This window comes from Magnolia sinica, chromosome 1 (genome assembly GCF_029962835.1).
Source record: "Magnolia sinica isolate HGM2019 chromosome 1, MsV1, whole genome shotgun sequence".
Lineage (NCBI taxonomy): Eukaryota > Viridiplantae > Streptophyta > Magnoliopsida > Magnoliales > Magnoliaceae > Magnolia > Magnolia sinica.
In genome coordinates this window covers 27881387-27898496 of record NC_080573.1, presented here as the reverse complement: position 1 = coordinate 27898496, position 17110 = coordinate 27881387, and the positions used below count along the sequence as shown (strand labels likewise).

General features: G+C 40.6%; 1 protein-coding gene across 1 annotated transcript; it reads left to right on the top strand.

Annotated features, from left to right (window-relative positions):
* Positions 1-11553: 11553 nt before the first annotated feature.
* Positions 11554-13738, top strand: LOC131238924 (non-specific lipid-transfer protein B-like). Its single transcript, XM_058236528.1, has 2 exons — positions 11554-11946; positions 13442-13738. The coding sequence occupies exons 1-2, from the start codon at positions 11606-11608 to the stop codon at positions 13449-13451; spliced, it is 351 nt and encodes a 116-aa protein (XP_058092511.1). The 5' UTR covers positions 11554-11605; the 3' UTR covers positions 13452-13738.
* The last annotated feature ends 3372 nt before the right edge of the window (positions 13739-17110 follow it).

Genomic DNA, 17110 nt, shown 5'->3' with positions numbered 1-17110 from the left:
CAGCATGACTGGATAGTGTGATCCATGCATTTCGTATTGTGTGACATGGTTACTGTATGTTCTAGTGACATCAGGGTCGTAGCCTCCACAGGAGTATCGTGGTTGGCAAGATTGGATACCAAAAATCTTATTCTACATGGGGTGCTATAGATATCCTTGGGTGAAAGTCCCTAAACCCTTATAGTACCAGGAGGTTGCTCCAACGTCTAGACCGAGTGGGTACATGAGTACTGAGTGCCGATTATCAGAAGGCCGCACTTTCCACTGTCCTAGTCGGTTGGCAGGGGGTGGGCCTTACCCGCCCGAGAGGAGGGGGCAAAGATAGGTTGAGTTTGACTAGCTCGAGGAATGGGTCCGCTATCGATGTGCCGAGCCTGATATTGGCAGGTGGATAGTGAGGTCTTTTCCACTCACCTTATTGCGCGCGATGGGGCTGCAATTTGGTTGGAGTGTACTAGACCCCGGTGATATTCCAGAGTTGAGCTGTATTGATATGTGGACTTAGATGAGGATTCGTATACTTGAGCTTGTATCTTGCATCGCATGGCCTTGGTATAGCTGACATAATTCATACCTTGCATCGCATAGCCTTGATACGATTAATGATATTCATGAATTTATTAGTATGTTCTATATTACTCTGATACTGCATAACTACTACCTTGCACACACACTTTCACCACTCTCTAAGCTTTCTATAAGCTTATGCACGACCGTTGCATGCAGGTGACGTTGGACCACAGCAGCGCTGAGGCAAGAGCGCATAGTAGATCATCTTGGAGCCTTTTGTCTATTATCATTGTATTTCTCTTTATGCTCATTGTACTTGTAAAGTTTTTAATCATAGTGGAAATGTAATGGAGTTTTTTAGTTGTTGTTTGTGGGTTATGCCTTTGATTATGCTTATTACCAATCAAACTGATGTTGAAAATTCTCCTCGTAGCATCCCAGGATCGGAACCTAGCGAATGAGCGTTGAGAGCCAAGAATGGGGTTCTACGGAGGCTGTCGGCGCCGGATTCGGTGATCGAGAATTTTGTGAGCTCGGTTTCTGAGTTTGGGGCGTGACAAGATGAGTTTCACTAGCATGTACCACACCATGCTCTATTCCCATAATACGGGCCATAACATCCATGTCTACTCTGGTTTCTTGCCTCCCCAATGAAATAGTAAACTGGAGGGGCTCTAGAGTTGGGTTCCGTATGTGAGCATAGAAGGCTCGTACGGTGCCTTCACTTGCATGAGCCTTTCCTTCGAATATGGGACCCCACCCGGTCTCCAACAGAAGGTCAATAACTGGATACAACCCAAATAATTTCTCATCAACATGAGCTTCAAATACAACTTTACGGTCATGGAACTTACCAAGTTTGGTACCCGCCGGTAGGGACCTTTCCAACAAGATTCGAGGATAGAAGTCCTGTTTTGATCTTCGCTCAATACTTGTACTAGTCTCGGTGCTTGCCTTCTTCTTAGAGCGGCTTGGACGGCTAGGCCCGACCTCATCCGGGGCCGCTCTCTTCTTTCCTATAAGGGAAATGAGCATTGAGATGGAGAAAATGGCGGTGACTAGCTCAAAAAGAGCCATTGAGGTGGAAAAGCTTGGAGAATGAAGTGGGTTGGAGGATATGGAAAGTATGAGACACAAAAGAGGGTTTTTATGCCCAAATAGGTGAGAATAAGGAAGATGGAGAGTTGCAATGGATATTTTTGAGGGAATGGTGGTGGAGGGGTGTAAAATGTAGAAGATTTGGAATATTTGAGTGAATGGAAGTGGGGATTTGAGAGAGAAATGGAATTTTTGAGGGTTTAAAGGTGGTTGGAGGGTTAGAAATGATGAAGTGGGGGTGAAAGGGAGCAAAGGGGGTTAAGTGGGTGGTCCCACATGTGGGAGTGGCCCCACATGGACAGCCGGTCGGCGGCACGCCACCACTGCCACGGTGCCGCCATGCCCCCCTGGGGTGTCCGGCGGTGGTTCTGCTCTGGGGCGGTGGCCACTCCCTCTCGGGGTGCTGATTCGACTCGTGGGGCCCCCTGAGTCCCACCAATTCTTGAGATTTGGGCCCCTGGGCCTGCAGGGTCTATTTTCGTCATTCAACACGCATGTATTCGCGCCTTTTGGCCTTTTTTCGATTTGGAATTTGTTGACTAACGGTACAAACCCGTCAATTGATGGCCTAAAAGTGGCTGAGATCACTTCACATGATCTAGGACGTGTAAGGGCTAAACTACAGTGGTCAATCTCGCCTGTCGGTGAAATTTTGAGATTCTACGATTATTTTTAAATTTCATCGCCCCCGTCCTAAGTCAAATTGCGGCAGAGTGCGTCGTGTTACCTATAACCCTGGTCCAGTTTAATCCAAATCATGCTCTAATACCAACTTGTAATGCCCTGAATTTCGAGGGTCGAGTAAGGCTTTACTCTCGGGATCCAGCACATCACTTATGCAACATGGATGATGATGTTTAGATTTCATCCATATAAATGAGTTAAACATGAGTGAGATTATACTAAAACAACATATCATACTCCAGAGATAATGCAATTAAGTAAACGGAAATCTGAAGTATATGTATTAAAATAAGTAAGCGGTTCACAACCTCCAGAGTATGATGATGTAACGGGGTTTAATATATACAGGATTTGTTTCAAAATATACAAAATGGGGAAATGTAAGATGTCTAACTAGACAAGTATCCCAGTATCCCGACGAATCGGCTCAAGGTCTACATAGACCCTCCTAAAAGCTGACAGTAGGAGAACTCCTCCTCCTCGTCCATGAAGTCCTGATCCGCCGCATAGACCTCATCATCACCTGTATCTAAACCAATGTCTGGTTGGTGTTTTAAAGCATCGTCCCAGAGTGAGAGTGAGTGATCAACTCAGTGGTACTGTAAAGCAAAGGTTAACATGTTATCAAGTCAATCAAGCAGTAATGATAAAGCAACATAACAATCACATCCTAACTAATCTTATTAATGCAAGAATGAAGTGCAAGTAATGATGCACACCCTCACATCAAAGCTCTCTTAACAAGCGATGTCGACACCATATTGCATATGACAACATTGCCCCTCGTGCAACTTACACACCTTTAAAGCACGTCCTAACTGATGCAGTGCAATGCATGATCGTGTTAGCCTAGTAGTTACTTAAGTTTATTCATACAACAGGTTTGAGAAGCTAGGGTACCTCCTTTTATATCATTGACCTGAACCGAAGGATCCATCTAGGTTCGTCACTCCTAGTCAAGCACATACGATAGGCAAGTTGTAGGGTCATCACTCCCAATGAAAAACTGTCGATAGGCAAATTCAAAGTTTATACTCGCGGTCACTACGGGGTAGCTAATCACCTCGGCGTAGGCCGATAGCTCGAACATGGTGTCCCATACCACCATGCTCGGCTCACGAGTTTATATTGCTCGCTGGTCACTATGGGGTAGCTGATCACCTTAGCGTAAGCTGACAGCTTAAACACGGTGTCCCATACCACCATGCCCGACTCATGAGTCTTAGTGGATCGTGGTACCATGGTTAAAGTGGGGCTTTACATCGGTAAGGGGTACCTTAGATTCAAGCAGTGGTGTCCATACATGGTGAACATACAATAGGCCAATCGATTTATTTGACAAGTTCGATTGGTACGAGCACACGTTGACTTAATCGACATGGAGTGCATAAGCACCCCTCGTGGCCTAACTACTGTCGACAATCGTCATGCGACCTGGATTCGTTGAATTTATCTAGTGTGGCGGAACTAATTTGGTCACCTGAACAGAGACAGTTACCGGTTGCCTGGGCTAGGTTGTAGCCCCAATCTTACTCAAATGCGGGAAGTAAACACATGTGATAATCGAATCAACGTTTAACAAACAATTCAAATGAATTCCTCATTTGAGCATTTCATCATACACCTTGACCATATTACCAAGCACTAGCATTTCATCAATCCTTTGCATAGAGGCGAATATGGTTTCCTGAAAGAACTATACATATGTATAAGGCAAGAAAAAATCCTATCTTAATACTCGTACTATACATAAATAATCAACAAATTCTCATTCAGACAATACATCAAACACTTAGACTACACTTCACCAAATATATAGACTAGGTTAGTTACAATGTATATTTTAGAAAATCCTTGTACACAGAGATTAGCATGCATATGACAACGATAAATCCTAGATTATTAGTCATGGCAAACACAAATCATATTTACAAGTTCGTTCAAACATTTCCTCAAACACATGGAAAGCATCTTTGTTCAATATAGTTCATACATGTATAATATATCGAAAACGGCGTATCTAAGTCAATATGGTAGCAATCAAGTCAGACGTAAATCATTAGCTGACAGTGAAAGCATTGAAAACCATAAAGCGTTTATAGTCCACAACTTTCATCAGAATACTAGATTTAGACTCGGTTCGAATTCTACGTTCCCGAAAATGGAACGTTGGGCACCTAAACAACGAAATAGGTTAGGTAGTTTGCTGATTAATCCAATTGGATCTCTATAACAAGATTACGGTTAGGTTTTCTTACCCAAGTCGTGGCTGAATCAGAGTGTGTAGCGTAACAGGGAGGTGATTCAAGGTGTGGAGTCATGGGAAAGAATCACAGTAATGATCTCCCAGTTTTTCTCTTCTCTCCTTACTCTTTTATCTTCTTTTCTCTATTCTCTCTCCTAGGGTTTGGAGAAATTCGTATGAGAGAGGTGGGGTGGTTTAAGGGCTATATATAGGCCCAGAAGTGATGTAAATGGCCCCAGGGCCCTGGTATACTCAGGTTATATCCAAAGGGAGATTGTTTTTGACAAACGGGGCTCATAGGAAGGCTCACTACTCACATACATTGTAGGGTAAGTTCCCTGACAATGGATCTATGCCAACATGTGATTTCGGGGCGATCGGATAAGCTGATCGATCATGGAGGACCTGTGTCAGATCAACGGTCATACTGACTCGATCGGGGCCATAAGTATACGGATATGTGCAGGAAAATTTTCTTTTCCCATAGGTGAAGTTTGGTCAGAAACTGACGGTCTGAAATCCTCAATTTCGCACATGAGTGAATGTCCCAATTCACTTAAGTTTCATTACGTTTTCTAAAGATATTCACATTTCTCACACACTTTACTTAAGGCTCAAGTTATGCGTTGTTGGACACAATTTGAGCTTGATTCCCGTGATGGTTGTCAAGCTCAGTAGGACGGATATAATCCTATAGTTTCGCGGTCATCGGATCCTCGACGTGTGGTATAGGTCCGATACAGAGTTTCAATGTACTCCCCAGAGCGACAGGCTCATGGGATTTCTCCTAGGTCTTTAAGTGATGTTGATTCAGTGGTATTAATGGTTTTAGGTCTTGCTATTTGTGAAAACGGTAGTTCGAGCTAAATCCACCGATTACTTAGTTTAGTACTTAATCAACTTCCGTCTAAATTACGACAGGGTACGGTCCTTGGGTCTTTCTGCCTGAGGTGATATTCGGGTCTTTGTACGGATTTTTTCGAGACGTTACACTAACATATATGTTTATCGGATTTAAAAGATAACCTTGAATCTTTACCATATATACAATGCTCGTATGTATTAAAATCAATGTTTTTAAAGACTGAAACTAAACAACGGTCAGAAAGTACCTTCATGCCTCGCTCACTCATGTGGCCCAGATGTGCATGCCACATACATGGATACGTGGAATCCGATACAGCTGCTGCAGCTCCACCTGTTGAAGTGCTTTTGATCAACTTGTAAAGGTTTCGACTCCTCTGTGCTTTCATGACAACGAGTGTTCCTTTTGAAACTTTAAGGACCCCATTAAAACTAGTGAATTTGCACCTAAGCATGTCAAGTGCTCCAAGGGATATCAAGCTCTTCTTCATGCCATGAACGTATCTCACCTTGATCAAGGTACGTTTCATGCCATCAAACATCTTGATGCACATTGATCTAACACCCACAACATCACAAGCATTATCATTGCCTATAACATACCTGGCCATCATCGCACCTTTTGTAACTGGTGAACCAACTCTGATGAGGAGTCATGTGATATAATGCTCCTGTGTCCAAAATCCACTTGTCCCTACAATCATCGTCTAAGTTTTCGACCATAGATGCAGAGAACACATCACCTCCACTCGTGCCCTCATCTAACTCTGCGGTGTTGGCCTCTATGGAGGAAGCCTCTGAGTTCTTTCTTATTGCTTTAGGATTTGTACAATCCTTCTTCATGTTCTAAGACAACCCACAATTCCAACACTTCAACTTTCCCTTGTTTTTGCCCTTGGATTTAGATCTCGATCAAGAATATCTAGTGTCCTACTCAGAATTCTACCTCTCATAAACAATGCATTTATAGAGGTGCCTATGTTATCATTTTTCTTTCTCATCGCCTTTCCTTGAAGGGCTGAGATAATAGTATCAACACTAAGGGACAATTTATAAGTCACAACGTGTCTTTGAAAGACTCATACGAAGCATGCCTGATCTTCATCCTTAACCATTTCCTTCACATTTAACAATTTTCAAATAATCTTGTTAAAGTTGCTAATGTGTGCCTCAACATCACCTTCCTCTGCTATATTTAGATTGAACAATTGCAACTTCAAGTGTAGGCGATTTTCAAGGGACTTCTTCGTATAAATGTCCTCTAACTTCACCCACAAACTTGCTGTAGTTTTCTATCTCATGACATTGTAGAGGACTTCATCCGTTAGGCACAATTGGATGGAGGTTCTCGCTTTGTTGTCCAACTTGTTCCATTCATTATGTTCTATAGATTCATGTTGCTTCTTAAGGACCTCATCCAATCCTTGTTGAATTAATAGGTCAATCATATTGACCTTCCATAATTCAAAATTATCTTTCTCGGAGTACTTTTCAACATTAAACTTGGGATTTGCAGTTATTGATATTTTACTTTCAGATTCAATTGTGTCCTATTAATGTTAGGCTTTAATATCACTTGTTGGGGACTCGTGGAAGCACATAGAGATGAATCGAGTATTCCAATCACAGAAAGAAGCCCAATCACAAAGACTCTAAATTTAATGTGGAAAAACCCTTATAGGAAAAAATCATGGCACAAAGCAACAGTAATCACTATGAAAGCAATAATTACAAAGATAGAGAGAATATCCGATTCGAAAAAGTCTCAAATCTCCCCTTACAAGCCCTTTAAAACCCTGGGAATGAATTAGAAAGCAATTACACTTTTATATATAGAATATAGGAGAATCATAATCAAAATTGAAAACAAATCCCGCAGATATGCAACTCCATGTAACTTTATGCATACGTTCGATAACACATTCGATGAGACTTCGATGGTATTGACAGACCGTCGATGATATTGAACTAATACCAAAATGTTCTAGCGACCAAACATGAAAATTCCGGATTTTACTGATGGCATCGAATAGACTTTCGATATCATCGAACAGTCTTTGTTGGCATCGAATAGACCTTTGATGGCATCAACATAATGCCAAAAGTGTCCAACGACTAAATATATAAAATTTGAATTTTCTCGATGGCATCGAGCAGGACTTTAATGGCATCGAAGTTTGTTCAATGGATGTCATCAAAAGACATTGATTTACAGATTTAAAATATCAATAACAAAGATTTCAAGAAAATGTATCCTCCAATCCAACAACATAAACATGCAAAACACCAAATAAAAGGTATTCACTTGGCCATTTTTTTTTTTCCAATTACCCTAAATTGAATAGGTGATAAAAGAAAAGGTGAAAGTAAGTGAAAAAGGATGGAAGGCCGCACTAAAATGGTATCGGTCATATTCCAAACCTCTCATCAATGGACTTCTTTAATATTAATTCCAAACCTCTCATCAAAGGACTTTTTTTTTTCCCTTTGGATATGGACAAACTCCCTAACCTTCAATGCCTAGGTCTTCCATTCTCAGAAATCTTTTGGGCATCCCCATTCAAAGATAAGTGCTGTAGTTTGAACAGCCTGATCCAATGGCTAAAGCCTGAACTTATTCTGACGCAATAGTTCGGTACGTTTACGACGTTTTCTACCCAAAAGAAACCATATCCGATGCCATCCAACAGGCCTATGCTATTTTAAGATGGAGTAAGCACTGGGTAGGTTGGTGGTGTATGGTCATCATTACATATGCACTTAACTTCTGTATACATGGCATATGGATGCTTCAATCCAAACTTTCTTAAACGGAGGGATCCACTTAGGTTGATCATAGCCCAAAAATCACACTGAATAAGTAGAAAAATCATCCAGTTAGTGGGCACCAGCTACAGTGGAAATAGCTGACAGTTGAAATTCAACAACATAAATCCCCAGTCATCAGAGGCGCGGATTCCAGCTAATATAATTTTTGGGCTATTGTAGTGGCCCATGATTTGGGTGGTTTAAATTGAGGAACATATATAACCATGCTCAGCAGTTGTGTGGATGTGCATGGACCGTTGTACTCTGGCAGAAAAGCCAGAAAGCTTGCAACAGCACCCATCCAAGAGAAACCACCCTGATTTCATGTTCAATTCTCCAACAGCACCCATCCAAGAGAAACCACCCTGATTTCATGTTCAATTCTCGAACAGCATGTTCAATTCTCCATAAGTACGTTTGGGCCACTCATCCACGTAAGCCTACACAAAGGTGAGCCACATCATGAACGACCTATATTGAAGTGGGCATACATGATGAACGACCTATTGAAGTTGGTCAGGCTCCACATGATGAATGGTCCACATCAAGGTGAGCCCACGTAATGTACATTTCATATCAAAAGTAGGCCCCACATAATGCACATTTCATATCAAAGGTAGGCCCCACATGACAGATGGCATACATTAAAGTGTGGCCTCATATGATGGATGATCCACATGAAAGGGGCCTCATTTGATGGACGATCCACATGATGGATGGTGGACATTGAAAGTAAGAACACATGTTGGAAGGTTGACATCACAGATGGACCCACATGATGAACGGCCCCTATTGAAGGTTGGCCCCACATCATGAATGGTCTATATCAAGGTGGGCCCACATAATGCATGGTTCATAACAAAGTTGGGTTCCACGTGATGGATGGACCACATTAAAATGTGGCCTCGCTTGATGGACTATCCACATTAAGTGGGCCCCACATGATGGATGGTCCACAACAAAGGTGGGACTTACATGACAGATGATGAATATCAAAGGTGGGTCTGCATGATGAATGATCCATATTGAAGGCGAGGCCTCACATGATGAATGGTCGACATCAAGGTGGGCACACAGAATGTACTATTCACATCAAAAGGTGGGCCCACATGATGGATGACCACATCAAAGTGCGGCTTAGCATGATGGATCATCCATATCAAGTGGGCACCACCTAATGGATGATTCACATCAAAGGTAGGACCCACATGATGGATGGTGGACATTGAAGGTGGAAACACATGATGGACAATTGACATCAAAGGTGGGCCCATGTAATGAATGGTCCACATCAAGGTGGGCAAACAAAATGGAAGGAGTACTGGGTCTCACGGATGGATGACCCACATCAAAGTATGGTCCCTCGTGATGGATAATCCACAACAAGTTGATCCCACCTAATGGACAATCCACATCTAAGGTTTGGCATGATGGATGACCCATATCCAAAGTGGCCCAACATGATGGATGATCAACATAGAAGGTGCATCTCACACGATGGATTGTGGACATCAAAAGTGAGCTCCACATGATGGACAACCAACTTCAAAAGTAGGGCCCAGATGATGGACACATCAAATGTAGACTTGACATGATGAGTAGTGGGTATTGAAGGGCCCAATATAAAGGACAATTAGCATTGATGGTGAGCCCCACATGATGGATGACCTACAATAATGCGGGCCCTATATAATGGACCGTCCACACCAAAGGTCAAACCCTTAATGATGAATGGTCTACATCCAACATGAACCTTACATGATGGATGACCCAATTTGAAGTTTTGGCCCACACAATGGATGGTCCACATGAAAGGTGGGCTCCATATGATGGAGAATTCACATTCAATCCCTACACGATGCATGACCTAAATGTCTTAAAACATGAAGATTGTAGCCATCAATTCTTTTATTACTTGGGGTACAATCAATCTATAGTGAGATCCACTAAAACAAATGTCAGTATTGCTTTTATAATAGAATTGTTGTAATTTTTTAAAATGATATCAACTACTTAAGAAAACCCTCTTATTTAAATGCTTTGCTGAATATGCTTATTTTAAAGAAAAACTTTTTATTTTCATTTTGTAAAAGATATTTTATCAAAGGACCTCATTCTAAATAAGAGCTAGAACAAAGAGAGCAAATTAGAATAGCTCTTATTTGAAAAGCTCTTGTTGAGTTAAGAGTGGAGATATGCCCAAACAAGCCCTCGGTGGATGCGCAAAAATGAGTTCATCTTTTTGTTAAATAAATTGGTTAAATAAAATAAGATATAAAAGTCAAGGAATCGTACGTATCATTAAAACTGACTTCCCCTATAAAAACTTTAAAAGATCAATATCCTCTAATCAAACGATCGAGATATTTGCTTGCTTGGCTATTTGCAGTTACTAGCTTAGGGTAATAAAAGAGGAAGACAGAGCAACGAGGATAGCAAGGAAGAAGGAAGGCCAGACCAAATTGGAGTCAGTCATGCAACTTCTGCATCCACATGCAACGTTGGCTAGTTCGGCCCTTTCTAGCTGGTCCGAGTCCCAATCAATATTGATAAACTAAAATGAGGTGAACTCATTTTTGTGCATGCAACAAACTATATAGATGTCAATATTTCTAACCTCTCATCAATGGGCTTTTTTTTTTTTTTTTTTTTTTTCATTTTGAAATGGTTAAGATCCTTAACCTTTCAAAACATGAAAATGCCGAAAGTATTTCAGTTTCAGAAATCTTTTGGGTCTTACAGTTGAACAACCTGATCCAATGGCTAAAGTCCGAGCATATTCTGATGCAATAGTTCGGTACGTTAGTGACATTTTCTATCCAAAAGAAACCATATCTGCCGCCATCATCGAACAGTTTAGGCAACAGCCTTTGCTATTTTAAGATGTAGTAAGCACTTGGTAGATTGGTGGTGTATGGTCATCCTTACGCATGCACTTAACTTCTGTATACATGGCATACAGATGCTTCAATCCAAACTTACTTAAATGGAGGGATCCACTTAGGTTGATCATAATCCAAAAATCACAATGAATAAGGAGAAAAATCATCCAGTTAGTGGCCACCAGCTACAGTGGAAATAGCTGGCAGTTGAAATTCAACAGCACAAATCCCTCAGTCATCAGAGGCACGGATTCCAGCTAATATAATTTTTGGGCTATTCCATGTCATTGTGGTGGCCCATGATTTGGATGGTTTAGATTGAGGTACATATATACCTAATGCTCAGCACCTGTGTGGATGTGCACGGACCATTGCACTCTGGCAGAAATGACAGAAAACTTGCAACGGCACCTATCCAAGAGAAACCGCCTTCATTTCATGTTCAATTCTATAAGTAAGCTTGGGCCACTCATCCACATAAGCCCACACAAACACATACATTGTACAAGACAATATGAAGGGGTTAGCCATTTGTGCCTTGGTAGTACTAGCCATGGCTCACCTGATGGTCGAGCCGGCCCAGGCCATGACCTGTGGCGACGTGGCCTTGTGTCTGGGCCAGTGCATGACCTACTTAACTGGGTCGGACCCAAAGCCGCTCCCCGCATGCTGCGACGGTGTTAAACAGCTAAGAGACATGGCGGACACAACCGTAGACAAGCGGTTCGCATGCAATTGCATTAAGCAAGTCGCCTCTCGCTTCCACAACTTGAAGGATAATGCGGTTAGCGCTCTCCCTAGTGAATGTGGCGTGACGCTCCCCTACCCTATCTCTGCCAACTTCCCATGCAACTCGTAACGTCTTTTTCTTTCTCCTCCCTCCTTTTATTTTTTATTTTTACAATTTTTATAAGATGGCATCGGTATATTTACACCCTTTTGTTTCGAAAAGAAAGGAATGTGTTTTAATTTTGGGATTATTTTATTAACAACCACAAAGAAAAAGTGAGAGAATAATATCTATAAAGTATTTTATTCATTTCGAGTTCATTTACATCATCAAATCTCTCTTGATTCTAAAATAAAGTACATATATAACTATAGAATGCAAGAATAGAATAAGTTCAAATATCAATTTCAGCAGCATTTCGGATCGTGGTATAATCGTCTGATCAAAGAATTCATTGTGCAAAAATGATATTATCCTAACTGATCTTGACTGATCCTGTCAACTTTTAAAGAATCCTGCTCCTTTCGTATGAATCAAGCTTTTCATGATGCCTGAAGACCGCAATTTACTGTCAAAAGATCATTGCCTGCGCAAAATTTTTATAAGATGGCATCGATATATCAAAACCCGCCCGTTTGACAGATACACAAGTTTGGGCCCTTGGTTAAGAAAATCTTATAACCTTTTGTTATTGTATTAACGAAAGTAGGTGCTAAATTAAAATGAAAGGTGTATCTGTCAAAATGGTGGGTGTGAACTGTGATTGGATTTCCAAAATGGGGAGTTATTGGATATACTCTGGCAGAGTATGGTGCTTGATATGCAGGTACTCAGAAATTGTACCCAGGGCATACTTTAACTAAAAAATAAACTAACTATATCGTGGAACCCATAGTAGCTATGTCACGGTCCCAAAATCAAATTGATTAGACAATCTTAACATCTCATCAGTGGACACTTGTTTTCTGAAAAGGGAAAAGGGAACTATAGTTATTATTATTATTATTAAATCATTTTCTACTGTCCAATAAGCATCCACCAATGTAGCACTAGCAGCTTAATTTGAATCGCTTGTATGCCATTTGTGTAATTTTTTAATTGCCTGTTTATCATCCCTAACACTGGTAGATCAGCAGAGATTTCCCTATTTCTGTATTCCTGTGGGAGCCCTTGCCCATCCACATGCAGCCACACATGCCAATATGGGACAAGCGTGTAAGATCTGAGATTTTCAAAAGGTGAATTTCACTGTTTAGATCTTCTGGCCTAAAAATCAGGTGGACTATGGTATATACCAAAAATAAATGGACAACTAAAAAGAATGTTGTAACCATCAGTTTACTTATACATTTTGGTCCATTTGAGGATGAGATTACATTCTCGAGGCATAAGATCTAAGCATTATTACCAACCAGATGGAAAGCTCGATCGGATCATACACACGTGCTCCATTTTGGCATGTTTACTTGCATTGCATGTTCACAGATTGACACTGAAATTAGCCAACCTCTATCTTAGCAAATTGACGTTTCTGTTAGTTTTTTTGTTTTTAATTTTTATTTCTTGAATTTTTCTATGCTACTAAAGCACTTACAATTTCATATTTTCTTGTTCGTGCAGGATCCCTTGATTTGGAGTTTTTTTTTTTTTTTTGCTTTCCTTTTTCTTTGGAGGAAATAAGAGAGGAGCATGGAAGTGGTGCAACCTTAGCTATGAATCCCTACGCTACAGTCTATGGGAGGACAGAAAAAAAAAACAAGAGGAAGATGAGCAAAAGCCCCATAGGGTTGTAAAAAACTATTTGAGCTACTTGTTATGGTGAATGCACATCCAATCTTGCATAAATTGCTACTATAAAATAATTAGGTAGCAGGATCGAAGAGCTTTTAAAATCAATAAAAATTTGATATTTGGAACTGGATCGGTAGTTCAAAAAGGCAATGTGACAAGGTGAGTGTCACTATCCGAATTAAAGGTAGCGCATTCCAGACTCAAGATTTACATCACGACTTGTACACTAGGTGTACTTAATTCATCCGGTACATTTACATAAACACATGAATCTAATATTGTTAATGTAGAATGTAAGTTCCATCCAAACACAATCACATACCATACATCAAAACCAACATCCATTTCAACTCATCTATTTTAAATTTAGCTAAAAACCCACCCATGTGGAGGTCTTATTCACACGTCTAAAGTTAATATTTAAATCAATGAATGGTAATATCATATCCAAAGCTCAAAATCATAAATCAATGGCACCATCTCAAGCAATCTATAACAAATTAGAATTTAATTCCACGAATATCAAGTGACAACTAAATGAACAGTTAAGAACGGTCCAAAGTGGCCTATTATTCATCTATCAAGTAAGGCCATGTATCCCATGGATTCTTCTCTGGCTCGATTGTGTCTTCCTATTCTTGTGTCAAAGGTTTAGCCTCAGTCATATTTGTATGGTTTTTCATCAATAAAGGGTAAACTGGTCAGGCTTAGTGAGAATTTCCGACATGATTCATCACACAAAAATTAAAATAGAATAATACACGAAAGTACAAAAAATAGCCATCCAATAATTTAAATGCAGGAAATGCATTTATGTATAAATGTAGTGCAAATGCATAAATGCATGAATGTATCAAGTGGGATACTGGTCCACTTGCTTGAGTTGAATAACTGTCAATTCATATCTGCACTTGGCAGGCTTCTACCAATTTAGTAGGTATGGACAAGGCCTGCATCCACCCATTGGTTAGGCTTCCACCAGTATGGTAGGCATGGGCAGGGCCAGTATCTCGTAATGATTATACCAAGTACACCATCCAGCAAGGTCTGCCAAAAATTCAAGCACGTAATATGCATGTGAGAGATGAATGCGCAATTGTAGTCATACAATTGTAAATAATAAATTGTTTAAATCATATTCCAACTTAGAGTCAACATAAGTTGCATATGAATTGATAACATCAACACCGCATAATTCTCAATCAACCAAATCAAATCATGAGTTTAATAATCATTAAATCAAGTAATTTCTACTTAATCAAAATAAGCAATAATTACAACAAACATTAGATTAAACATAACAGATACATCAAAACCAATTAAGCTACTTTAATTCTAATGGAGAATAAATATGTTGGGATCACTCACCTATATTCAATGATAATAATTCCATATAATATGCAAATTATATCAAATTAGAAATCCCTATTACAATCATATAAATGAAATCATTTGCTGATCATATTAATTCAGATGGTGGGGCCCCCTTTGATTAATCAATTTCCTACAACGAGGTCCACATGAAGGATCACACGATGTCCAATCGGACTCCTTTAGACCCAACCCTTAACACAGAATGTGAGACTCGACCCGAGTTTGCAGGTGTGTATATGTGTGTGTGTGTATGCATTCCGTCCATCTTGATCCCGCGATCCTACCGGTCTAATCCCGGCGACCCGTAACCCTTGGATAGTGTTTGCGGTCATCCGTGAGCCCAGTCGTGAAGACCCGACTCGGATCAAGTTAAGACCTATGCCATTGTGACCGCATCATCGCCGCGGTTCCAACGATGCGTCTTGTGTGTCCATCCGATGTGTGGATAATAAGTTATGTGCATCTCATTTGTAGCCTTTGAGCATGATCATGTGGCCCACCTAGTGTGGAGGGCACATTTTTCAAGGTGGCCACCCTCTTTTGTGAAAATTCCAACACACACTACCCATACACTACCTAAACCCCCAAATCCTACACCACCCACCACCCACACACTACCCATCCCTACTCTAGCATAGCAACATAGTTTATATTACCATAGGCTATGATGATTTTTCTCTTATCTAGGAGAGAGAGTGATAATTACTTTTTCTCTCTCTTTTTTAGCAAATTTCCATACTCTCCCTTTCATTTCTCTCTACTCTCTTCTCTCTTTCTTTCTCTCTTAGAAAAAAAAATTCAGCCCCATTTTCCCTCTTCTCCAGCCCCTTCTCCCTCAAATCCCCTCCTATCTAACCTTCAATAATTCATCTCACCCATTGAAACATGTCCCTTGGAGCATAAAGAGAAGATTAATGTAACTTTGGAGTAGGATCCATTAAGGTGGGTGATTATAATTGCTGATCTTCTTTTCTATCCTTTGATCTTATTTTTCTTTCTAGATGGATCATATGGGACCTACCAATCCATGGTGGGGATCCCATTTGATCTCATGGATGTGGCCCTTTGGCCCATCCTACGTGCATGTCATGATCCATGATGGGGCCATTCTCCATGGACCCCATCATGATGTATTTAATGATCCACTCTATCTTAAGGTCATCTAGACCCTAAGGATCATGTTGGGATGGCATCCTAACCATCCATAGCAATTATAGATCATGCATGTAGTGATTTTATGTTGCATGTATAATCAATGTAGTTGTATGAGTATGATTCACTCTTGGGAGGGCCCACTAGTGGCGGGCCCCTACCCCCATGGCCGGATTACTCTCTTTCTTTCTTCTCTTTTCTCTGATGTATGGATGATAATATGTGTGTGGCCCATTTATAGTGGGCCTTGGATGTCCCAAAATAAATAAAAATAAAAATCCAGCAAGGTGGGATGCTCTTACCACCGAACTCCATGATCATTGGACACCTTAATCAATGCATGCAAGTGTCCTAGTCCTAGTATGTGATCTGGACTTATGTGGGGCCCACTGAGGAAGGCCACACACCCTTTTTATGGCTGAGATTATTGAGATATAGGCTGATGTGTCCAGCCATGTATTGCTGTCCAAAAACTTGGACTATTGCATGGACTGTCATGTTCAATCTTTGGCATGAATTTTTAGATCATGATTGCCATTATTTTCTTTATAATTATGGGGTGTAATGAGAAGGTGTGGACCCCACCGTGAGGTGTGATGGTTCATACCTCAGATGGCCCATGAAATGGTACCCAAAAAGGAGGCCCATAGGAGTGGGCGGTCCACTTTGTTGGGCTGTCCAGCCCACATGTATCGAGGGAAAACATACACTTCAGCTTGGTTTCTCTAAGGGATGAGCCACTTTTATGGACCCCACCTTACTTTATTTTATGAAGAAAATACTAAACCTCCATTTTCCCCCTCTTGGATGAAGGTTGGGCCCACCTTATTGGGTAAACAATGCATGGACAGCAACATCTCTTCCTGGACAGATTGAAATTCCTAATTTAATTAAAATATTTATGAGTATCCAAAAATCTTAAAATTTTTCAGAGACGTGGTTCACTCATTTTAGGACCCACCTACAAAATTT

Excerpts from the sequence above, each read along its gene's own strand:
- LOC131238924 (XM_058236528.1), top strand. The coding sequence starts at position 11,606 with ATGAAGGGGTTAGCCATTTGTGCCTTGGTAGTACTAGCCATGGCTCAC.